At 35.4% G+C, this 26,902-nt stretch overlaps 1 protein-coding gene and 1 long non-coding RNA gene across 21 annotated transcripts in view; one reads left to right on the top strand and one right to left on the bottom strand.

The window, feature by feature from the left end:
* The window catches only part of KCNH7 (potassium voltage-gated channel subfamily H member 7), a 209,223-nt gene that overhangs the window by 82,346 nt on the left and 99,975 nt on the right, over positions 1 to 26,902 (bottom strand). Inside the window, exon 3 of the mRNA XM_042822631.1 lies at positions 952 to 1,107. Coding sequence (XP_042678565.1) covers positions 952 to 1,107 — 156 coding nt within the window. The remainder of the gene's footprint in view (positions 1 to 951; positions 1,108 to 26,902) is intronic.
* LOC122162355 overlaps positions 18,337 to 26,902 on the top strand; it is a 310,769-nt gene continuing 302,203 nt past the window's right edge. For all 20 annotated transcript variants that reach the window (XR_006169512.1, XR_006169508.1, XR_006169506.1 and 17 more), the window contains exon 1: positions 18,337 to 18,408. This is a non-coding gene — a long non-coding RNA (uncharacterized LOC122162355). The remainder of the gene's footprint in view (positions 18,409 to 26,902) is intronic.

Below are 26,902 nucleotides of genomic sequence, written 5' to 3'. Positions count from 1 at the left end.
ATTCTCCCCTCTCTTCTTGCAGATTGTAACCATCTTTGCTTTATTTCTCCAGAAAGCTGAAGTGTTGATTTGACAACTTAGGTTCCAGGTCCCTTTATCGTACCAGCGTTAAAGATTATTAGAGTGTGAAAAGGTATTTCCAGCTGTTGCTGAGCCAACCAGACTGGGGAGAGTGTTAACATTCACTGTTAGAGCATGCTGTGCTTTACTAAAAGCTTGTACAAATGAGGGTGTGTTTTGGGGATCTGGGAGTGATAGCAGGGTATGTGTGTGAAGATGCAAAGCAGAAGGATCATGTGCTGTTGCTGTGCATAGTGAATGAAGGTCAGCAAAAGAGCACCCGTTCTGCATATAGTGGGGCAGAAAGCTACACTGTTCACCGTGTAAGAAGTGGACTTTTGTGGAGTTTTCAAACTGACAATTCTTTCATTCAAGAATGAATGCAAACAAAAGCTGATCCCAAAAAACTTGCTTCCTTTAATCCAATCAAAATACTTCACTTTGATTAAAATCAAGATGTATAATTCTGGTGTAACTTCTGGGGATATTTGCTAATCCAAGATAATCAAATCTTCTTCAAATTATTTTTTATTTGGAAAGAAAAGTAGAAATATTCAGTTTTGAGTATGCTAAAGTTAAATACTTTTTGTTATAATGCATTTTTGCACTTTTTCAGATGAAGTTTTGGTGAGGGTATTGCACTTCTGTGAAATATTTCCATTTTATGATTTTTTTATATCCTATTTCAATGATGTTAGTACTACTAACGATCTGAGAGATTATCTCGCCAACTCTACAGCAGGCCTGCTAAATTTTTGTTTTTGTAAGTTTTGTATCCTAAATGAATCAGGCAATAGAACTGCACTGTATCTCTGTTATTAGTATCCTCAAGTTAATTACTGTCTCAGCTAAGAGTAGAGGTAAGCAGACAACTTTCATTGTGTTACTTACGATTTACAAGTTTGGATGGCAATATTGGGTTGCACTTCTCAGGAGATGCAATGTTCTCTTCATCTGTTACGTACTCAAAGTTAATAATAAACATCATTGCTACCCCCTCTTGATTTTTCACTGGAATTATGTGGGTGTTGCAGATGAAGGTAGACCCTACACAAGGAAGGTAAAAAAAATATATATATTAATCAAAGGAAACTTTATTTTTTAATTCCAGTTACACAAACAGATATTGAAGGATATTTCCTTGAATTTAACAACTGAACATCGAACTCGCTATAATTAGGTGCATTCTCACAGCAGGAGATATCTTTCAATGATTTGTTAGATTATTACCTCTTCTGAAAGATCTCTTCTTTAAAATGTCCATTTTACTTTTTGTTTTATATTCACTGGACGTAGCTATGTGGACAGACTTGTGATGCGTTTTGCACCAAAAGTAGCAATGCAAACGCCGTTCCAACAAGAGCACTTGAAGAAAGCAGAACCCTATTCTTCTAAATGTCAAGCATTCTTTGAGCTTTTGGTTCTGTTACAACAGGATGAATCAGTCATTAAATATTTATGGCTGTAAATATATCACTATTCTTATTTTAACTCTCATCCCTTGGGGGGTTGTATAACGTTGCTTAGGTTTGTGTTAAAAATTGTATTTATCAGTCTGATCTTGCAGAGTTTTGTATTCCATCACAAGAAAATCTTCTGAATGTAACAATTTTCAATAATTTTCTGGAGTATTTAGTTTAAGTGTTATACTCAAGTTGAAGCATAAGAAATACTGTCATTTGCATAAATACAGGGCATACCCTACTTACTTTGAAATGAAAAGGAATAATTTCATAACATCTCTACTTCTTAGTTTTCTTTCTCAAATGCCTAATTAAAGATGTAAAAAATGCTTTTTGTTAATTCTTTGATGTAACTTTTAAAAGAAGATTCATTTGACAAGGTCATTAGATTTATTTAATTCCCTTTTAAACTAACAGAATATAGCATTTCCAAAAATTAATGAGATTGCTACAATGATGAGCTAAATGCTTTGTGCTAACACAACTGTAAGATAATGTCTTGCCCTGATAACTGGGGACTGGCTTAGTGTACATCATTTGCAATTTATCCATTCAAATACAGTAATCACTGAAACTTGACAGGCAGTGCAGTTTGACAAAAACAGATTCTGATCTAGGTTACGCTTTTTCTCCACTAAGAGAGATATTAAAGATTTAAATCATAGCAAAGCTTAGATTCTGGTTTGTTGCATTTAGTGTATGGAACGTATGGCAGTTCAAGCTATGTATAATATTGATGTTCTGGCCTTTCAAGTTTTGCAGCTGCGCCTTCAATCCATTTAATAAAACAGTTAAGCTGTGGAACTTGCCACAGTTTCCATGGTAACAAGCTCAATGACTTTAGTAAACAGAAAATAGGCAATTTAAGACTGTTCCATTAGAGCTAAAAATAGAAGTGCTTCAGGCCAAGTACTGCAACATAGACTGGTTAAACAGAGGGTCTGGAGAGAATTTAGAAGAAATCCTTGTGTTTTCAGCCAATTAAAAAAAAATACATACTGAGTTTAAACAGTCAAAATTGTATTTATTAGTTACTTGGAAAGATAAGCTAAATTGCATTAAAAAAAAAAAAAAAGTAAAAAAAAAAAAATAAAAATTCCTGGTGCAGCTTGTGTTTTGACGTGCAATTTTTATAAATCAAGCAGATATCTCCCAGCCTGACGCCTTTGCCTCCAACAAAGAAAGGATTGGAGCTAGTACCAGGCTGGAGAGCATTTGGATTTGAAGAGCACTGAACTCCAGTGGGTGAAATGTTGATTAGGTTTTGCAAATGAGCTACACACCTCTTTGAAAGCTTTTCTGCCTTTCAAAGACAATAATTTGAAACGCTTCCCATAGTGCTGAGTAAGACAGTAGCTCTCTTTTATGTAGGAAATTCTGCTCTCAAGCATTTACAAGCTTCTTTTGTACTGGACCTAGGGATTTGCATGTCTGTGAACAGACACAGAAGCTGTTTAACTGTCCACAATGTAAGAACGTGCTCCAAAGATCCCAGAGTTAAAATTGAAGCTGTACATAGATAGAATATTTGGGGCACGTGGAGGGGAAACAGTCCATTCAGCACTGTTCCTTTGAAGACCAGTTGCGCCAGCAGGCTAGCGAGCCCTGTGTAGCTCTTCAGGCTAAGTTTTTCCAAGGCACTTGCACTTTTTAAGTGGTAGAGAATATTCATGTTGTGCAAATGATTGAAATTACAATTCCATAACTTGAGCAAACCACAATACCTCTTATAGTGGCTGTTGGTTTTTGTCTTTAGTACAGATGTGATTATTTTCTATATACTTACCAATGATCTCTATTGAAATTGCAAGAAGGAAATGCAAAATAAGGAAAACCTTAGTGTGATTGAAATATAACAGTTGAGTACAGAAAAATTATTAGCAAAATCAAAAGGTTGAGTAATTGAAGTTGATGGCAATAAATTAAAAACAAAGTAGCTTGTTTATAAACAATCTTTTCATGTGTTTGCACTCCATCATTCACTTTGTTGCACTTGCCATCTTACCCTTTTTTTTTTTTCTTTATACTGAAGTATTTCAAGAGTAAGAAGTAATTCAGATGAGTAAGAAAGATTATAGTGATGTTTTTAAAACTTGCATTTCTTGTGTAATGGCACAGGACACAAATGATAGAATAATAATGGAAATTATGCCATTGTAATTAATAGATTCAATGTGCACCTGTGTTTCTGAGTTTTCTGCAGGAATATTCCTGTTTGGCTCTTGATAGAATCATTGGAGGGGATAAAGTGAAAAGCTGGAAATGTTTGTCAGCTTGAATTCCTTGGTTATATGGTCTTGTTTTATTTTCTCTACTATATCAATATCTGAAGAAAAGATGTGGACGCGATTCTGTAGTTACATATTCATGAAACAAACAAATGACTGTCAAGGTGTGTGTACTGGTGACAAATATTTAAGAAATAAAAATATATTTGGTTTATATAAGGATATCTTTCATTATCTGAGCAGTTCTGGTGAATTATGAATGCCTTGTGACTTAACGCTTAAAGTTGGTTTGCTTCACAGAAGAAATACAAAGCAGACACGTCAGATCAGTTTATCTGCTTCATAAAATGTTTACCTTTCCAGTGATTTTCTATAGAGGATTTTAGGACAGATTTTTATTAGAATGCATCTTCTAGATAGAACCAGTCATTTATTTACATTATAATAGCTCATTTTATGAGCATTTAGAAGAGTACAGTACAATAAATGCAAGAGCGAAGGCATTCAAAATTACAAGGCCCTGCATTCTCATGCACAAAACTGTGATAGACATACTTAGAAAAATTACCTATCCCAACCAACCATTATGATTCAACCTTCCTGGGAACAATGTTTTCGTATGCCATTTTGTATGCTAAGGGATCTCTGAAAGATGGGTGCTGTGGCATTTAGCTGATTGTCTTCATTCTTCAGAAGCCCCATGTTTTGCGTTGCCAGAACTCTTGAAAATCTGTTGTGGCTCTGCTGGATGGCTCTACCATTCTGTTGCACTGAATGAGTGTGATAGTTGTTAAGTGCATTTCACCACCAAAAAACTTGGACTCCCCCACTTCAGTGGGAATTTAAGGACTGACTTAATTGCAGCTGAGAGTGGTTCCAATGTATTTTGGAAGCAATCTTGGCTCTCTGTGCCAAAGCATTTATGACTTCTCAGGTTTTTTTTTTTCTTTTGTTTTGTTCCTAGAACTCCTCTGGACAATTGATTAAGTCTATGGAAAGAAAGTTGTTGAGTATGTTCTCTGTGTGCATACATGTATTTCTGGATGAGCTGACCTCATGTAAGCATTTGCTAGGCTTATGATAATATTGTGTGTTACAATTTATGTGTAATCCAGTGTAGGTAGTAGCCATACAATCCATAGTGACTTCTGTTTATTTAAAATTGAAGATGAGAAGGAATAAATCAGACAGAAAAAAGAGCCAACAACAACTTGTCTACTAGGAATGGCAAAAAAGACAGAAATTAAAAGCAGAGATACTGCGTGTATTTCCTGAGCTAGATGGTCTTGTTTTCTGTTTGAATATGGATTTGAAAGAAACACATAGGTGAATTTTACGTAAATGTTATAAGAATTCTGCAAAGTGACAATTTGATGATAGGACTGGTGAAGGAAGCTGGATATTCTTTAAATTTTTATTAAATAATCACCTAGATTATTTTGGAAATAACCACTCTTCGCTTCTCCACAGTATGATCTCACATTTTGTGATCAAAATAAATGCTCATATCATCTTCTCTCTGAGGTGGAAGCTTTGAACATATCAATTACAAACATAGAGTCTATTCCTTGCAGTTTAATTTAAAATCAACTGTCAACTACAGTAGAAATGCAATTAAATATACTTGGCATTAAATTGTTTACTAAGTTTAGTCTTAATTTCATTGGCATTTTAATGAAGAGGAACACAGGAAAGTCTGTGTAGTTCTATTTTATTAGTAATTAAATCTTTTTCATAGGTTCATTTTTTTACTACTCTGTTGTTATTAGAGTTTGACTGCTGTAACAGTAAGTAGGAACTCAATATTAACCTTAAGAAAGAGCTAACTTCCGTTAAAACGAGGAAGACCTTGTAATAAACCATAACCAGCTGAACTTTGTTCTCATGTGTTCATGATTGCATCCTTAGTCTTGAGTCCTTTTCTCATAGCACTGATAATTGGGATTACCGTGCTTCTTTGGGAAAGAAATGGGAGATAATCCCTGGGGAGAACTAGTGTGAAAGATCAGACTACCTCTTGGTTTTGCCAATCTTTCATGTAGTTCTTGTCTCTGGGGCAAGAAGCGAAGGCATGGCTCTCTATTAACTCCTTAATTTCCCCAATTCGGTGTTCTCTTCCCCTAACACAGTCAGCCTATACTCACAAGAGAATGTATCTCTCTACTTCCAAATAGAGTAATTAACTTAAAGGGCCTGGCTCTGTTTATTTAGGTCCTGGACAGTACTCAGACTTCTAAAATCCAGAAAATTTAAGTGAAAGCCAATTTTCCAAATATTGAGATGGTGTGCATTGTGATGTGTGGGCTCACCATGACCAATCAGGGTTTGAAACATTGCTTCTTTCCATTTCTGTTCAAGGCAAGCCAGAAAAAAAGGCAACATACCACACCAGTCTTATTTTCAGTGGATTTTCTGGAAAAGTTTCATTCCTTTCTGAAATGAGACTTTATTGTTACAGTGTTAAGTTGGAACTAGTCATGTGCAGATCTTGCCTAGTTTCACAAGATTTTATGTTAAAGGGATCCAAATGGCATTGCAAATTCATTTCTGTATCAGTTGTAACTGTTTGGTGACAGATTTATGCTACTTGGTCTGTCTGTTTGTGTAATAAAAATGAGTGGATGCATGACTGAAGCTGCCCTGAGAAAATTGCTCAGCCCTTAGTGACGTAGAATCAGATCACTGGAGATGGATTCCACCTTGGTACTTGCTCAGTTCAGTAACAAGTCCTTGAAGAAAAGATCAGACAGCATTTCTTTTGTCTGTTTTTATAAACTTGTATATTTGCAAGCGGTGTTGTTTATTCAGACTTTTTAAGATACCTGAGCTCTGCTTAAGTTGTATTAAAACTTTTGCTCTTGAGAATCCCCCTTTTTTGTCTACCTCATTACCACCTCTCCCTCCCTCCCTTCTCCCCCATTTGTTATCTAGCTTCACACAGGAGAAATAGAAGAAATTTCATGCTAAGGCTAAAAGTGTTGGTATACCATATGGAGTATCTGTTCCAGGAATACCAGACTGCATTGCAAATGCCTGTTGCTGCCCTGTATAGTTTACTGCTGATATTTTACTTTTAATTTAAACTGGTAGGACTGAAGCACAAAAACAAGTTTCTGATCCAAAACTGCATCAAAAATGAATAAAGAAACTAAGGGTAAGGTAGAGGATCTCTAGATTCCATTTTCACAATAGAATGTTGATATCAACCCTGTGCTTTTAAAATGTCTGGCATATTTCCATGCAGAACTTTGGGTAATGGGCTGTACAATCCTACTTATCTTTTACCTATATCTTACATCTGTGTCCTTATGTCACCATTTTCAGTTCCATCTGATGGAAAATGAACTACTTGTGTGGCAAGAATGGGGAATTCACCAGCTTCCCATTGAATATACTGCAGATGCATCTGTACAACTGACTCTTTAAAAAGATTTATAGCAGAAGAGCAACTAAAAATAGATGGGAGGTTGAAATATATTACACTTCTGTTCAATTGAATAGCTATTTTTAAGACAGGCAGAGATGAGGAAAAGTATATTTGGCTGATGAGTGAGATTTCAGTAATTAAACAGGAACTATTCTCTTTGATGTTTCACTCCCCTCTCCATATCAAATGGGTACCCGTTCTATCACTGAAATGGTTGATGATGCTAGGATTTGGTTAAAGGTCTGACATGGGTTTTGTAATATATTAAATTACAGTGTTTAAAGATGAGGGAATAATTTTTAAACTAACAAACCAAGAAAACATTTCCCTTTGGAGACTGTGGACAAGATCACTAAGTAAATATCACTAAGTAAATATCTCATTTTCTCTTCCTGAAATTGCATTTATATTGTAATTCCATAGCTAGATAAATACTATTCCATTCATTGCTTCAGCATTTCTTACATTTCTGCATTGGCACAATTACTGCTGATCTTCTATGCTTACCCTAGTAGAGCTATAATCATTAACTGCAATACTAAATACATTTTATATTGCAATACTATTTCCTAGTGCTTTGTTATTTAAGCGTATATAAACATGTACAGAAAACGCAGAATAATTAAATATTTGGTATGGAAATAAAAACAAAGAGAAAAATAAACTAGCAGAGATGTTTAATGCTCATAAAGTAGACACTAAAAAAAGAGCCTAGGGTGAAAAACTCTGAAAACTATTTTTTGAAGGAGTAAAGACTTACGTAAGCTCCACAGCTGATGCAGAAAATGCAATGTAGGCTGTTTTCTTTTTACTTAGTTCACCTTAGAGTTATGTTTGAGTTTTGCCGGGGGGATATCTGTGGAGCACAGGCTGAATGAAGGCAGTCTTAAATGCTCTCTCAAACTGATATTTCTTGGAGATAAAGCGTGATATACATATGATGGGGTGAAAGCTGGGTCTGAAATTGCTTTCTAAATGAGTTCTTACAGTTTTTTACAAAGCTGGTATGTTAGTTGGAGTAATTTAGCCCCTAAATTTTGCCTAAAACCTTAATTACGTAGGCTTTTTCTTCCAGAAGAATGTAGCTAGTAGTTCTGCTTTTGAAAAGCAACATCTCTGATTTGTTAATGAGAATGTTGTTGTAATTGCAATTATTTTGCCTGATTCCTTGCACCTGAGTGCACCACACAGAATACATTGTCAGATGCTTAGCGGTTAGGCATGGAAGGTCTGAGCATATTGCATTGAAGGCTACATCTCTGGATGCCTTAGTCTGTAAGTGCTTTGCAAGCTGTACTTCGAATAACCAGAGAGGATTTTATTATTGTTCATGTTATCTATATTACAGGCTGTGTGAACCATGAAAGGTTGGAAAAGAACTTCAAGATCGACAAATCCAACCCTCAAGCTCACCTACTGAGTCCCTTCACTAGATTACATCCCTTAGAGACATGTACATGCATCAATTAAATATCTCCAGGGATAAGGACTCCACCAGTTCCCTGTCCCAAAGATTAGCTGTCCTCTCTGTGAAGAGATGTTTCCTAATGTCCATAGAATCATAGAATCACTCAGGTTGGAAAAGACCTTAAAGATCATTCAATCCAACCTTGAGTCCAATCTAAACCTTCTCTGGCATAACTTGAGTACATTTTCTTGTATCCTATCACTTGTCACCTGAGAAGAGATCAACACTCTCCTTGCTGTAACCTCTTTTATGCTTTATTTTCTTTGGACAAATGCTTGATTATTGTACACTTGCAGTGCAGTTTGTGATGATTGCAGGATATAGTACACTTGATGAATTTCATCACTGAACTTTTTAATGAAGAAAATGACAAGTAATAGTGTGTTGTTTTAGAAAGTGAAAAACTGAAATGTATCACTTTGAATTTTCAAAATGAAATATTTAATGTTTTTAAAAGACAATATTTAAAAGTAATGTATTTTTCTACATTGCAAAAAATACATTATTGAAATAAAATTACTGTTTTTAATTTTTCATTTAAACGTTAATGTAGAAGGTAACGATTCAGGAATTATATAGAAAATCCATTGTTTGATAAGCTGAATGATAATTGTGAGATGAGGACTTATGAAATTAAAGCTTTCTTGTCTAGAGTTTTGTGGCACTCAACAGGAGAACGTAGAATGTAATGATGTTGAACACAGATCATCCCTATATGTGACAATAGGTATAAAGGATGATGAATATCCGATGTTACCGTACATTTATCAGTACCTCTTGAAAGTGGTCAGTGGTGAAATAGCAGATTCATCTACTGCTTCAACTTCAGAAATTAAAATTTTGTAATAATAGTCCAAGTAATTATAATGGAGCATAGTTTATCTATACTAAGAAAATGAATTTGTTATACTATGTTTTCAGTTGTCAAAATTTATTTCTACATCACTTTAGCTCACAATTTAAGTCATTTTCATTCATTCTTCAAGTTGAGTCTATACAGACAATTTTTAATTAGGAAAGGTCATAGTGGTAGGGATTACATTAATTAGAATTACATGTAATTAAAGTAGTTTTGGAAACAACTGTGTTTCATTGTGAAAATAGGCTACTTTGACTTTTTTCATTCACATTTTCAGTAAGTTTATTTAAAGCATAGCACTCAACAAATAAACAGATGTTTAGCTCAAGGTGAAAAACAATGGTAGGACATGTTTTCTTTCATGCTTTTGTGACAGAAAATAAAGAAGAACAGAGCTTTAGCATATGTTTACAAGCATCATGTGGTGATTTTAGTGTGTACGTATATTTTAAATATGTCATTTTACAAAAAAAAAAAACAACAGCTGGGTGAAAAATAATGGTTCTAGTTTCTTATTTTGTAGCTAGTTTGCTAAGAGCATTTATTCAATTGTATGTGCTAAAATTGAAAATGTATTTTTTTTCTTCTCTATTTCTCTTTCTTTCTTTCTTTCTCTTTTTTCCCTAGCTATTATTTTCTAAACTCTCATTAAAAGCTATGCTCCTCCAGGCATTCAGCTGAGAAATGTCTTATTATGTTCATGAGAAAAGGGAGCTCAGGTTTGTTGAATATTGTCCATCTTGCAGAAAAAGTGCAGATTAAGACTTTTTTTTTGTGAAAGTAACCTCATTTATTTCCCTAAATTAAACTACATAAGCTATTTTAAGAACGAATTGAAAAACCTTACAAAGCAGAATGGAGGAAAAAAAAAAAAGCCAGAGCTCAGTTTGAGTATTTTCATTTGTCTCAGGTATTAGACCAGAATACGTCATGAAGTACCGATCCAGATTCTGTTTCACTGAGTCATTTCAATGATATTTTTTTTTTCTGTTTTTGTTTTGTGTGTAATAGTTGTTAATAGATATCCAAAAGAAGACATTAAATGGCGAAGGTACAAGTGGTACAAAGGGTGACATAGAAAAACAGGAATCATCATCAGGTCTCCTGATGCAAAAGTGAAATCGTCTTATTACTGCAGGCTTTCACAAGTGCAATGTGCATCCAGCTCCATTGGCCAAGTGTAAGAATATATAAATAAATATATATTTATAAATATATAAATATAGATGTGTTTCTCACAAAATGAGAGGTTCTTGTGGTTATAATGTCTTAGTAACAAAGCAGATGATCTAGAAATCCTCAGAGTGGAAAAGCCAATCCTGTAAAGTGATGGCAGTAGTCGAGCTACTGGAATTGTAAAACAATGTGATGTAACCTCAAGGTAGAGAGAGCAGCTAAAAGAGATAAGCTAGTTGAAGGTGTGATCTGGTATTCTGGAGTTCTTGATAACACAAAATCATGGAATTTTGAATTCATATTAATAAATATAGTGGGAGCTCTAAGTACTGGAAATTTCACACTACTGAAATATTTAAAAAGAAAAAAAAAATGTTTTCTAATGGAAAAAGACTCAAAATGATATACTTTTAGCGTAGGATTTCATTAGAATTGATAAATATGAATAACTTACTGGACCAGAAGTTCATGACTGCCTTAAGGGTTTTCATGACCCCACTGCAATCAATGTAGACAAACAAAGAACCCATGGTAAAACATGGTAACACATGCAAACACATGGTAGTTCTTCTAAATGGGTAGTTTTCTATAATTGAGAAAACAGTAACTAGAAATAATTGGGAGGAGGAATCAGATAAATATATGAATGAATATCTAGAATTCTTAATGAAGGTGTTATTTAACAAAGTAGTACTAACGCAAAAAATGCAGAAAAACTTAGCTATAACTCCATTTGGTTTCTGTGCAAAAGTGAAGGTAGCAAGTAGGAAATAACAATCTATATAGCGAACAGATAATGGAGAAAGCAAATACAAATCTGTGGAGACAGATATTTTATACGAAATGCTGACAGAGGAATATAACAACATAAGAGCAAGTCTAAGGAAAGTAAGCAGGTGTCTAAGTAGTATAAGCGAAAGATAACTCCAATAGTAGTGAAAGACCATAACAATCCCAATAGCAACAGTTGCTGTAAAATTATTAATGATTATGCATGGATAATTTTGCAACAAGGAGACAAATTCATTAAGAAATTTTTTTTTTTTTTTTTTTTTTTTTTTTTTTGAGAAGAGACAGAATAATTCTCTATGATGAAGCTTTTTATTTCCATTTTAATTATGAATTCTGTCAATTTTTTGCTAGATCCAAAACACCAGCAAAGTCAGATAAGTTCTAGGTGTCAGTTGTGCATTCTACAACTGTAACCTCTTAACATATCTTGCTGGACAAAGTTCCAGGAGGTTAGAATAATACTACTAATGTGCCAGCATTCAAAAGAGGGATATAGTGATTGGAATGACTGTATGGCAGTGAGCCTGACATCAGTTCTAAGAAAAATAATGAAATGTGATGTTAGATTAATACGGTAAAGAATATTGATAGGAATGTAGTCACTTAGTACTGTAATATAGACATTATTAATGGATAAGAAATCCAATTTTATGGTTATGTTCTTTTTACAGAATAGCAACCAAATACCCATCGCAGACATGCTTTCTGTATTTGATTTTACTGATGCCATATAATTTTATAATTAAACAATAACATTATACTTATAAAAAACTCATTACCAGGTTCACAAATTGACAGATAGATTCCAAAAAGTCATTAGTGGAAGATCAGTACCAGAATTTCTAGTAAAAGTTCACACAAATGACCGCAATGGTATTCATGTACTTTGAAAATATCTAGAGGAAAAAATAAAATCACTTATCTGAAATATATGAATGTGAAGTGGTTAATGGCATGGTAATGAGGTAAAATAGAAGAATTTGTATTATTCTGTAGATGGAATATTAAATGTAAACAAAAGCATTCTAAAATGATAAATTTAGTCATGCAGATACAGAACCAGGGCACATAGGCCCAAACCAATAAAAGGTAGCTATGTCCTGGAATGGAATTTCATAGAAGAAATTATAGGATGGTATGAAAGAATGACCTGCATAAACAGAGGTAAGGAAAATTTTACTTATCATTCTGTATGTAGCACTGGGGAGAGCAAAACTGGAATACTGAATACATTTTCAGGCATCTGAATTCTTAAAGCACATTGAAAAATTGAAGAGGGCGTAAAAAAAGCAAAGGAACAATATGCTTCAGAAAATTCTTTTGGTGTGAATCTTAAAGATGTAAGGCTTTATTATTTAATAAAAAGTAGTTTGAGAAGTGGCTTGTATTATTACTATCAGTTACTTAATGGAAAACGTACAGAATACCAAGGAGATGTCCAGTCTAGCAGAAAGAACCTAAATGTCTGGAAGCTGAAAGCAGATAATTCAAGCCGTAGCCTTTAGAATGAACCATCAGAACCATCTCTCCGTGTTTTTAGATCAAGCTGAAAGAAGCAGGCTATTTGTTTTTGGCACAACCTATATGTTATTTATCTTCATATATTTTTAATTTTTTTTTTTTAAATTTTTTTTTTTTTTTTTTCCCCTGGATATCTGAATTCAACAGGAATTCAGTGCTTTCTGGCCCAGCTTTGCTGTGGATACACATTACTCTGTAAACAAAGATGCTGGCTCTGTCCTGTCTTTGGTAATAGTTTAATGTACTCTGTGTAGTCAGCTGGTAAATCCACGATCTGGTCAGATTCCTATGGTCTTCCTTTAATGAAGGGCAGGATCACATTTCAGCAGCAGACTTTGGCCATTCTTGGGCTACAGGGGTGTAGCAGTGAATTACATTCACAAAGCATAGCTCCTAACCTCCTTCTGTCTCTGCTGATGGACACAGCAGTAGAAGGCTGTAGGATGTGCATTGGCAATACTCTCCAGGACAAGTTGTGTGGACAAGTTGCTCTTCCATTCTCATTCTTATCAGGAAAAGGCAGTGGTTTCGAACTCTGACCCTTCCAGTAATGGATGCTGGAGGATGCATTTGGCTATGTGGGCTGCAATCACTGCTCAAATAGCTGTTTCCTGTCTTCTGTTGGGAAAAGTCAAGGACCAGATGGTGATGCAGGGTCAAAGCACTGCCAGTGCAAAATCAGGATCACTAACTTGATCTCCCCCCAGATAATACTTGTTTATTGTCAGAATAACATATGCCTTGTGAAATGTTAAAACTTTACCTCATAATTATTCTGTTAGGGAAAAAAAGCCTCCCTTTATCTACTAACTCTACCTGATTAACTAAGAGCATAACTGTTACCCAACATTGAATTGGAATTTATTCTTTATTTTTGAATGTAAAGCCAGCTTAACATCCCCTTAACCTTCACAGAAAGCTCATGTTCTTAGGTTGGAATCATGCCCCTAGTATCCATACTTGATGGCTTCACATGATGTACTGACTATCCATATGTGTGTCCATCTGTTCGGTTGGCATGGTGCCCTCCCACAAGTCACTGGACAGTTGCCCTAGGACATAACTGAGGTCTGAATGCTTGCTTAATACTTCATGTGGCTTCCTGTCTGTGTGTGTATGTGTGTGTGCTGTAATTCTCCTGTTTGCAATGGACAAGAGAGAAAATATTTGCCCAATTCACTTTAGGCAAAACATTCAAATGCAATGAAGAACCTCTTTGGGTAGTATTTTTTTTTTTTTTTTTTTTTTTTTTTTTTGGTGCTAGAAAAACGGTAAGCAATTCCATGGAGTGAGTGAAAGATTTCTAAGCTAAGCATCTAAATCTAAACAATAGCAAAACATTGCTATTTGTTGGGAAGAAGTGCAAATACAAAAAAAAGAAAAAAAAAAAAGAAAAAAGAAAAAAGTCAATACTGAATAATATTAATGAGGCAGACTGTTTACGAACACCAGAATAAAATTTTTATGTGCTAAAGACTAAGTGGAGGTAGACAGGAAATATATCACGACTTGTAAAAGGCTGGATTTCGGAAGGTCTTCACATAATGTTTAGTTTTGTCAGCCTTGTTTTTCAAGTGATCACAATTGTTGCCTAAATAGCTAAATAAAATTGTACTTCTCTTTTTTTTTTTCTGTTTTTGGGTGGCATCTAGCTCATAGTCTAGAGCTCAATCCACTTCAGCAAAATGAGTTATTCCAAAGTCCTGTCACTGCAGACCCTCCAGCCAGTGACTCAGGCTCTATCTCACCCTGAGGTGCTCTATCGTGCTTTCATCCTTCATCAGAGCTCCTATTAGGCTCCCTTAGCATTTCTTGGCAAATCTTACTATATGATACGTACTCATAGTTTTTGCTTCTGATTTACTCCTTGGGGACAATATAGGGAAGGAAGAAATGAGTAGAGGAATTTAATAAATAAATAAATAAATAAATCACTTAAAGAACAATTAAAACTTTTTGCAAATTGACATCCTGAAAGATATTTCCTAATGTTTCCTATAAAACTAAATTCTGGTTGTTGCTCACAGAGAGATTGTGCTCTGGCACATTCACCCCATCCATGAACTTTTTTCAGAAAAGCTTAATACTTCAGTGAACTAGTTTCTGATTTTAAGGCCTTATTTGACATCTTGGATTTCAATTTCCTGTAAAAGTAAATTTTACAGGATTTCAAATTCCTGTAAAAGTCCACGTCTTTCTTGAGTATCTGTTTAAAATACGTTACAATAACCTGTTTGAGACATAACCTGCTTCAGGCATAGTACAAAATGGAATTCATAGTACAAAATAATGCAGTGTTCACATCCACAGAAAACTCTGTCAAACTGCGTGTTCACTGAGCTGGTTAAGACAGCTTTCATTACTTAGGTAGGAAATGAACTCTGTTTACAATCTTCTTGTAATGGCCTGAGCTGCAATGAAACTCTGGCTAATAATCAAGAATAAAAAGGGTTGATGCTAAGTCATCACATATCTGGTCTTGAAAATATCCTTTAGCAGAACCCTGTCATATATGTCAAAGTGTGTTTCTCTCATAATAGTCTATTTGCTGCAGTCAGTTCTTGTTGATTTTGAAGCTTAATAACTCTAGGCATTGATTATCATTCAGCTTTCTAAATTGATGACCCTCAGCAACTGAGTAACATGTATCTTATTAGTGTTTTCCAAATGTCTCATTTGAGATTTGTTGCTTCTGTGGAGCTTTGTAAGAAAAGTAGAAGCATGATTTATGTGTAACTAATTGATTCATGTAAATTGGTGCTTGGCAAATTGAAATGTGTTGATGTCTTAACTGCAGTTTCTTGAATTTATACATTCATAAAACACATATAGCACACATGCATGTAGGTAGATGCATGTGTGTTCTGTACATGAAATACTGTTATCAGTTTTCATCATAAAACCAGATTGTTTATAATATGATCAAGCTTGAATTATTTAACTTTAATTTTTATATTGGCCGTTTTATACCAAATCTCTGATTTTATGAGAGTACTTGGTAGAATCCGACAGCTGTTTAGAAAAGCGGCAAATGGGCATTTCTAGTAACAGTGGAGATGAAACCCGACCTGTGCAGAGTTACCTATTTCTCTTCAGATTGTAGAAGCTTTTAAGGAAAACTGGTCCTTTTAGGTAGCCACATACCCTTCATGTTTTCTCCAATAATTAATTCATGATATGCTGGACCAATATAGATTAAAAACTAATAATAAGATGACAAGAAGAAACATAAGTGCAAAGTGTGACACTCAAAACTTTGTTGCTTCATTACAACAGTAAATATGATAGATGGGAAAATGAATGATCACACCTGAAACTCCACTTTATGCACTTAAATGTCTGATATTTTTTTTGTGAAAGATTTAATGAGACTGACAGATTTTATATGATGATTGAGTTAACTTTATTTCAGGAAATTAAAATGTGAAAATTGTATTTTATTCAAGTTATTTCTGATGTTCATCAGGGCCACAAATTTAAAAATATTCCATTTATTTAACTTTTTTTTAAAATGTATAGACTGTGCATTTTCTGTGGAGTGCAACTGCTACAGTCCATTGCAAGCTCGCCCTTTTCTAATTGCTGTAGTTAAATCTGTGCTAATCTCCTTTGCAAGTATGGCATAGAACATGTTATAAATACAACAAGAAGGGCAAAATAAATTGTGCAGTAAAGGTCAAAATGAAAAAGCCCACAAAGAGTATAATGAAGCCTATTGGCTGGGATTCAGCTATACACTTTGCAAACGAGAATTTTTTAGTCTATGCGAAGCCCCGTTGACTTAAGTGTCCTGCAGAGCATTATCAGTACTGTGTACTTTGCGTATTATTTTATTTATCATTATGTTGTTTGGATACTGTATTTAATAGCATGCTTCATGTAGATAGCTGAAATGGTGGTAGAACTGAAATATTTGCTAATCCCCTACTATCCAAACAAGCATGTGATTTGACGTTATATCTAAACTCCTGCCCTGATGTTTATTTTACTTTAAAAAAAAAAAAAGCACTTCTTAGAGGCCCTCTACTCTTTCTTCCCTTCTACTTGTATTAGGGATTGACTTTGGGAGAGGCAGGTAAAGGGAGCTGAAAGATATTCCTCTGTTGCAACAGTGCAATCCTGTGAGGCACAGAGCTTGGTGTACCTCAAATTTCATTGTGTTGTGTTAAGGAGCTTAGTACCTGAACTGCAGCATACAGCTCTGTATTCTAGCTCAGACTATTTTCTTATCTTTACAGGAGATTTCATATATCCCTGTAAATCTGGGCAGAAGGAAATTGTAGCATTCTGTTAACTTAGAAGCAGATCCATCACAGTGCCCCTGAGGAAGGAGATATCAAAACTAGTCTGCTACTCTCTATGCTGCAGAAAATTGAATTTGTTTCGAGGTCTTTTGAAATGAATTTCAACGTCCAGGAGATAAAGTTGAGATTTTTTTTCACTAACACTGATCTTGAATGAGTTGCTCTTAATGTGCAGAAATGTGAGAGATGATTTTGGATCCATGCAGTGCATTTTCAAAACCAATTTCATGTTTGCTTTGGATCTTGCTTTTGTGATTCTTAGTTGTGCTAAGGTCTGGTTGAAAAAGTGCTACACAAGTGCTCTCTGGGAAAGTTTTAACTAATGCAAATTTCCATAAAGTTACCTGGGGAGAAATTTTGATTTTTTTCTTGGAAAGACAATGAAATGAAAGAAGTAAATATGGTTATTATTATTATTACTATTATTATTATTATTATGCATGACAATCTTTCAAGTGGGAAATATTAAAATGTCACAATTACTGGTGTGAGTTGAAAATCATCTGCAGTATACTGTATTTGCTGGATTCTCCAGGCACACTGCATCTCCTGTGATAGCTTATAAGTCAGTAACCTAGGATTAGCAAAGTACTGTAAAAATATTTCAAAACAAAACTTCCTGTGGCTGAGAAAACAAAAATAATCCCATCTACATTGATTTTTTTTTTTAATGAAACTAAGCATTTATTTTCATTTCTTCTTAATTGGAAAACATTGGCTTGGAGTTTCTTTGTCAGCAGTCGAAATTGTCCATTATACTTCACACATCCAAAACGCTTTAAATTGGATTGTATTTGCTCCTGTTTCAGACATGCACTGTGCTTTTGTGTCTCTGTCAGGTTCATTGCTGAGACTAGCTGCAAAATGCTAGTTGTAATAGATTGTATCTGTACTGTGTATTTGTATGGGAACTGCTGAACCATGGCCTGACCTCTGATTGATCACCTGAGGCGAGCAATGATTCAGCCATGGGAGCACAGGTGAAGGCAATTCACCCCGAAAGGGGTGGAGCCAGGCTCTCCTACACCCATTTGAGAGCTGACTACCAGTGGGAAAGGATATCTTCTGAAGATCCCTCCTCTGGAGTTTTGTAGTGAGCCCATGACACGGGTAAGCATTCTGTCTATTCTCTTTTTGTTACTATAATCTGCTCTGCCAAACTCTTGTTTATTTCGTAATTATACGATCTTTATATTCATTGATTATGCAGTATTCCTAAATAACGTATCCAAATTCATGTGCCTAACTTAGGAAACAGTTTTTCTGAGAGTGAAAATATTCTGACTGTAAAAGTCTCGGGTTGTCCTTTGTTGTTGGGCAACTGAAAACAGAAGGCTCTATTGCTGTATGACTCTAGGGTGACTGTATGCCCTTTAGAAGGAACAAATGTTCTTCACTTCTATGAGTACACTTTATCTACTTACTTTTCAAGTTATGCAATATTACTGTTTCTGTATTCAGGCTTGTTGTGAGTTCTGTGCTAATCTTGTGCTGTAACTGCAGTAGACCTGTGTAGCCTTATGGCATCCAAGGAAAGCAGAGGCTAACCTCACTGAACTGTAATTGGCAAGGGAACTGAAGGGGTGGATGGAGGCAGAAAATAATCTGACATGAGAAAATAAGTAGGAGCAGTACATGTTCTGCAAGCCAGCAGTTTTCAGTCTCAAAGCAAAATCTAGCAATCATTTCAGATTGAGATGTCTCTCAAAGCCAGTGGGAAAGAAAGGAAATTCATCTCTACTCTGCCAAAATCTATTGCCTAAAACTGTGTAAACATTAACCAAGATTAAAGTGTGTCTGAAAAATAAGAATGAAAGTCAGTTCATGTCCAACTGAGAGTCCATCCAGGACTCACATTAGCATACTCTCAATCTTTATTCTTTGCTTTGCTGGAATTTACTGTTGCAAGCTAATATTACTTTAAATAAGCATTCTGTAGCTTGATTTTTTCATTGTTTAAAAAAAATAAAAACAGCGTGTAACCCACTAGGGAAGTATGTGCGAGCCACTACAGTAGACCATAGCAATATCTTCATGGCTATTCCTCTCTAAAGAGTCTGAAAGGGATATTATTTATCCTTGAGGTTTTCTTAAAGCTGTTAGAAAGCATGTAGTAAAATCCTTGCTCAAACAGTTGCTGATGTTTGCTTGTTGTTAAATGCTATTTTAAAATAGTAATTTTCCTGTTTAATGGCAAGTTTTTAATTGTCAGAGCATTAGACTGTGCATAAATGTTCTGATTATTTGTCTTGAGCCCTTAATTGCTTCATGTCAGATTTTCCTTTTTCCTTTCGATGACTGTTAGTGGGATATTATTCTCTGTTGTAACAGTAGAAATCGTTAAGTGAAGTTCACATGTCTGCAGAAGTCTAGTGTGAGCCTGCTAGTGTCTTGAATGACTTTAATATCCATATAAAGCAGTATGAAGGCAAAGTTCGTTCAAACAATAGAAACTGTGTAGATGGATCCTCTTGCACAAGTCTAGCAAAGTGCTGGTTGGCTCAGTGGATTCTACTTTTGCCTCTGCAGAGTTATCACTCACCTGGTAATGACACACTTCAGAGAATGTGAAGATCGTTTTTGCAGCTGGGTTAGTTCTTATAGCAAAAGACACCTTTAACAATGTTTTACAATAATCTGCTTAGATTTTTGAGGTGAAATAAAAATTTTACTCAAGTCATCAAACTCTGATCTATTGTCTAGCATCCCTGCCCATGGGAGAAGGGGTTGAAACTACATGATCTTTAAGGTCCCTTCCAACCCAAGCCATTCTGTGATTCCATTATTTTTCTGTCAAGCACTTGAAGTCTCATAAAAACTCGATAATTATTATGTAAAAGAACGTAATTCTGTTCAGGAAGAATCGTCTATAACTAAATCCTGTCCTAAGGTTCAGGAAAGTGCCTTACCTCTCATGGTAGGGCATACTCCTTCAGGAAATGCGCTGTGGTAGGTGTTGAGCAATTATCTGTTGCAAAGAACGCCTGCTGTGAAGTGGCATGGAAACAGCTACTTAACCTCCGGCACAAAGTGGATGCTTTCATTGTCTTTAATGGTAGTGAGCTGTCTAAGCCCACTAAGCTTGTGAAAGTGATGGGAAGCATAATGAGTTAGCTTTGTTTTGAGGGTTTCAAGCTGTGGTTGATTGGCAGGGTCTTCACTGATTCAACTAATACTCAATAAAGCTAAATTCCCATATGTTGCCCTCAAATGGAAGATTCTAGTTTTAACAAGCTATGCCATTTGTTGACTTTAATGATAGATAGATGCAAAGCTCAGTTCTTGTCACTCTCTCTCAGTGTTGTTACAGTTTAGAGTATGTACCTTCTTGTTCACCATAAGTGCTACATGAAGTGCTAGCCGGTGCCAAGCTTTGGCAAAGTCTGGAGTCCTACTCACGTCAGTGACATTAGGGATGCAGAACTTAAAGCTGCAATTGAATTCTTCCTGTAGTACCTTTCTAAGAAAGGAGGCCTTAAGCTGTGCAAGCCTGTGAGTACCATAGGCTCACAAATAGATCTTGAAAACCTAATTTTGTTTTCATCTGCCCGACTTGTTGGGAGTGTGTATTTATGCCTTGTAAATACAGTGTAAATCATAGAATCACCAAGGTTGGAAAAGATCTAAAAGATCATCCAGTCCAACCGTTCACCTATAGCTCCCACTAAACCATGTCTCTCAACACAACATCCAGTCTTTCCTTGAACACACCCAGGGTCGATGACTCCAGCACCTCCCTGGGCAGTCCATTCCAGTGCCTGACCACCCTTTCTGAAAAGTAATACTTCCTAATGTCTGATGAAATTTGAAACCAAAGTCAGAAGATGAAGATCACTACATGTTGCTACAATGTAAATTAAAGCTACACTGATCTTGGGGAAAAAAAAAACAGACTTTGTTTCCAGTTTTTCTATCTGAACTATACTTGCAGAATACACTTGCTGTTGAAAAGATAATATAAAATATTGAGATTCGTAAACAAGTGACATACGAAAATCTAGTATTAAAATGTATAAGCAAGAAAATCAGAACCTGTGTTGATTGCAGTCTAAATTAATAGCACACTGATTTCTATGGTATCCAGAGCTGTCACTTTAACTTTGCATCTTTTGAATCATTTCTAAATATAAAGAAATACGAAAAGCACTATGTGGTCTGAAGTAATGAGTATGCATATAAGTTGTTGGGAATTTTTTTAAACTATTAAGTGTTTAAATGAAGATTTTAAAAATTATAGTTAATGTGATTTAAATATCAATAAAATATAGCAGATTTTTAACGATTTCACAGTGTCACTATCTGATATTTATGTACTTTATAAAAATTATTACAGATTATTTTGTTATTACATATTCATAAACTGGAATACGTAAACTTTGTCATGCCTAATGCTATAGCATTCTGTAGCATCCCTAATAGCAACGTGTTACTGGAATTTTCTATTCAGTTAATACTGTGCTATTTGATAAAACTTTTGTCCAGAGACAGATTTGATCAGTCAGCCCTGTCACTGATATACAGTGCTGTTGCTGTTCAAAAATGCTGAGAATAGCAGGTAACACTTGAGGACTAATTTTTTGCAAGACTTTTATCTTCAGGTCCCTGCAGAAATGTCACATGAGTTATGTCTTGATGAAATACTCTAGAGAGTGGAGAAATTAAGGTAGAAACATCATATATTGCTAAAGGGCTTTTACACTGTATCCATTCAACTAATCCTAACCTGTTGCCTGGGACAAAGTTCAGCCTTTTTATTTTTTTTTCTGCTTTGTTGCTGTCCATGTCTTCTCACCCCCATGAAGAGCCAATATTGCTGTTTTCCAGTTATAAACAAAGTGTTATTGTCAGAGCTCCAGTCCGTTGTGCAGCCAGACTCTGTCCCAGTTTGCAGCTAGGATGCTTTGGACTCGCATCATCTGATGTTTATTTCTTTTCACGAGGCAGAGCTCATTCTGGTTCCCTAGAACTTTGTGGGTGTGAGTCTAAAATGTACCCTTGGAATGGTTTAGGCATGAATCTAATTTTGTGAGAGCTGGCATGGTAGTTAATGCAGGGAAGGACAAATTTACATTTTCGTAGTAAACATTCAATTATAACTCTTTCTGGTACTGAACTACTCTGATTTTTGTGCCTGTATTAGAATACTGTGTGCCTGTGATTGTCATGGTGTAAAATAGAGTAACTACTTGCATTTGTTTTCTGAATCATACAGGGATGTTTTATATCATTCAGCACTGTTAAAAATACCATTATTTATTATTTCTCCTTTGCAGCTCTCATCTGCCAGAAATGTTCAGCTTTATTCAGCACTTTTATACCCTCAGGAAACACAAGAACGCTGTTCTATGCAGTCAAGATACATTAAAAATTTCCCTCTTATATGGACAGATTGTCTCCTGAGGGTCACTGTAGCACCTGTGCTTTCCGCCACTGTGAGAAAACTGGTCATGCTACTGAAGACCAACAATGGTGGCACAAACATTCTACCTTGTCCCCCAACCTCTTCCATGCTACAGAACAAAGAAATTAAAAACATTTTGGAAGTCAGTTAAACTAGTACAAGTTCTCATCTGTTAGATGAAATGGAGTTACATCATTCTCCTGCTAGCAGACTAAGTCTTAAATCTTGACTGGAGAGAAAAGTTTAGAATGAAAAAATATATCAGTCCTTCTCTCAGAAAAATTACAGACACATCAGTAAATAAAATATTCATAAAAGCAGTAAAAGTTCCTAGCCTATCAAAATTCTATGCTGATAAAAAAAAAAATACAAGGTAGTAGCAAAAGCTCTATAATTACATCCCTACTGGTAGTATAGGTAATTTTAAAAGTTAAAATATAGCATCTCAGTGGAAAAAGCTCACAATATGCTGTCATGCCATGGGCAGATGTGCCATATACTACTGGCTCATGTCCAGCTTTTCATCCACTCCAAGTCCTCCTCCCCAGGGCTGTTCCTAATGACTTCTTCTCCCTGCCTGTCCATGTATCTGGGATTGCCTTGACCCAAGAACAACACCTTGCACTTGGCCTTGTTGAACTTATTAGGTTCACCTGGGCCCAATTCTCAGGTGCTTTTGTTAGACTCTTTGTTGTTGAGCCTTTCCGTGTCACCTGATCCAAATGCCAAGCAGAGATTCTCAGGCAAACTAGCAGCATGTCCTATTTACTACGTTTCTTTTTCCATGCACTAAGGTATTCCTAATGTTTTGTTGTTTTTTTTCCTTCTGCTTTTTAAAAAATATCATAAACATAATTTTGGCTATTCTGTACCGCTCTTTAAATAGATATTCCCATTTAAATAACCCTTTATGATCTTCTCTTCGCAATTGAAATTGAATTATTATCCAAAAAGAACTCTACCTTTAGTCTCCAAAGAGTTCATAACTGTTGTCAGAGCAACCCTTGGTGTCTGAAAGGTTGTTTCTCTCACATTTTTACTTGTTTCTTACTGCATGTCCAGTTTTTTTGCCCTTTCTTAATTCTTTTTTCCTGAGGCACTGCTGCGAATAGTATAGTTAGCTACCTAGAGTTTGCCTGAGCATATTATCTCATTATCTCTTGACAAGTAATGACCATTCAGTTACTGGTAGTTAACTGGCAGAGTCATCTGACATCTTTCTGTTGTCTTAAATTCTTAAATATGCTGGGGAATAGTTTTTCCTTATTTGCTATACTGCTTGACCCTCTTCTAACATGTTGATCTTAAACAGTTGATATCCTGCCTGCATGAATTTCAGCTATGACGCAATATCATATTTAGCAGCTTCCACACATGAACAGCAGATGGTTTGAGCTGAGTGTATATATATATATATATATAAACATATGTGTCTGAATATTGCCATCCTTTAGTTCTGTTTAACCCTTCATCAGCTCTTTGCCTTTGCAATTTAACAGTCTTTTTTGGAAATGGGGAGGAATTCTGACTGTGAAAATATAAATATTTCATAGTGCTTACACTAATATTGTCATTCAGATTTTTTTTTTTTTTTCTATGATGTTATCTTAATTGCTAAAGATAACCTGCTGGATGGGTCAACAGAAATGAGTCTGTTTTCTTTCTAGCTGCTTACAGCTCCTCCATATTGAACAGCAGACAGAGATGGGAAACACATCATTTGTGAATCAGTGTTTCTGCTACAAGCCACAGTTTTACTAAATTGTAGGATTCTGTCCAACTTCAGTGTTACCGATTCTTCTGTTCTATGAAATAACAAGTATACCATTTCTGTTGTTGATAAAGCAGTGATTTTGTGATCTCTTTTTTTTTTTTTGTGCTGTCCTTTTACTTAAATTTATAAAAGTGCTTATCAGAAGTTCTTATGAAAATACTCCTTTTCTGACATTACTTAATGTCTTAGGTAATTATGACTATTTGCTTCTGACACTTTAAATACCTTCTTTGAGCTAGACTGAATACTTAGCACAGAAAAAATAGTATATGCCCATTTCTTACCTATCAGAAAGCTTGCAGCTGGTCAGTTTTCTTTCAAGACACCAGTTGTGGCAGAGGAGTAAGGCCTGCCTTACTCTGATTAATTAGTTGGGGGCAGTTGGGATGGCAGCCGTCCTTATGAAATGTGTGACTTGGTGCAGGCTCATTATATCTTATGGTAGATGTATCTCTTTAACTGCAGTAGAAACTCAAACATACATTTCAGCTTCTTGAACCCTAGACCATATAAGATCTTTGCTTGAAAATACATATAAAATGGGCTTGAGATTACTCTTGAATTTCTAGGCAGATGCTTACCTTGATTGTAACCTAATCCTGTATTTTGGGCTGACGCTCAGATATGCAGTAGCTGCGTCCCTACCAGTGCCCTTGCTTTCACAGATCAGGAAAGGATCTATGTGGGTTACTCCAAAAGCAATGCCTCCTATTAATTTCAGAGAAAATTGCAACAGCTACAATTAACATAATAATAATAAATCAGCTGCAAAGTACTATTTTTAAATGCAGTCACCGCCATTAGCTATGCATGTGTACCAGTGAATAGCAAGAGTTTGCATGCCGCGCTTACAAAAATCTGCACCAGCAGAGGTGCCCCACTTTCACTGATGCTGCTGCTGAAATGCACCACTCCCTGTGCACACATGCACTGCTGAGTCTTCATCAATGTTCAGCAAGCATTGATTAATGTCAGCAACTGCGACTTTTCCATGGTGAGCAATTCAATTCCACCCCCTTGCTTCATTCACACTTTCATGTCAGCCACCATTATGTCAGACTGCCCCTCTGCTGCCATCTGTCATACAACAACAAAATGTAACAGAATATTGGTGGGAAAGTTCAACCTCTATTGCCGTACCCCCATTATCTGTCTCTGATGGTGTGGTCTAACGTAATAAAATAGGAGGCATGACTTTTGGAACCACCCTCGTGTATTGCTTTCTTCTCATCACAACACTTAGTCTGGCTAAAGACTGAGTGTTCTAGCAAGGGCCCAAATTCAAGAAGTGTAGCAAGGCTAAAGGTAAAATGTAGCTTTGTCTGGAAAAACATTCACTGCTGGAGTTGGTTGGTTTGTCTGCAAATCTAAAATGTCTCAGACTTGGAGTACGTTAACAGAAGACTTGCATAACAGAGTGATTCCATGTAGCAGACATAAAGATCTTCTTTTTTTATATGTACAGGAATTACTTTCCAAGGCAGTTTCATCTGTAACTATATATTTGTGTTAGCTGTATTTGTTTACAAGGTGAACAAGTGATTAAAAGATTTGATAGAACTTTAGTTATACACTGTGGTTTAAATATACAGATAACTTTGACCAAAGTAATCACCTTTAGCCCCTAAAGTACTGATTACAGGTAGATGTAGAAAGGCAGCCAGACAGTTGTGCATTTTTTCAACAAGAAATATTCTAACAGCTGCTTGATTTACTGCATGGATCTAATAGCCTCTGCTTTTTAAAAAAGCTTTATACACTTTATGAAATTTATCTGACTCATTTTATTCATTTACTGTAAAATCCTTACAAAAACAGAGCAATACTAGAAGAATCTTAAAAGCAGGTAATGTTAGTAAATTAAATGGAATTTGTAATCTGCTGACTGGCAGCAAAGGAAATTCCCCTTAAAATCTGTTTTTTTCTATCTGCCTTCACACCTAACTGAGAATCTAAATGCTAGACTAAAGGCATATTGAAGAAAGTTTTGAAATGACAGAAATGGCAATTAGAAATCTTATCACCCATTTCTTTCTAGCTGCTTACAGCTCCTCCATGTAAGAAATAGATAAAGAAAGAAATTAAACACCAAACTGTTACTATGTATTTAGAACTAGTATTCCTACTATAATAATATAATAATACTATAGTATTTCACTGAAAACACATACTTGTTGGGCAAACAAAATAAACACTGCATGTAAGACATCCTGTAGCATACTCTGGCGTTACGTGGGCTATTGTAATAAGCTGTTATTAACTACGAAATTTAATATACAGAATATTGGGTATGACTCTTCAATAAAAGTAGAAATACTTTAAACAGTAAGCAGATACAGCAGTGCTTGTTGTAAGAAGGCTTAGGAATTGCAGTATAATTTGAAGAAAGTAATAAATATAAATAAAACAATGAAGCTAAATTATATTAT

Source organism: Centrocercus urophasianus, unplaced genomic scaffold, assembly GCF_019232065.1.
Source record: "Centrocercus urophasianus isolate 14NV4802_14NV808 unplaced genomic scaffold, USGS_Curo_1.0 seq_20, whole genome shotgun sequence".
Classification (NCBI taxonomy): Eukaryota; Metazoa; Chordata; class Aves; order Galliformes; family Phasianidae; genus Centrocercus; species Centrocercus urophasianus.
The sequence above is the reverse complement of the archived record's forward strand: the minus strand, read 5'-3'. Positions and strand labels throughout refer to the sequence as shown.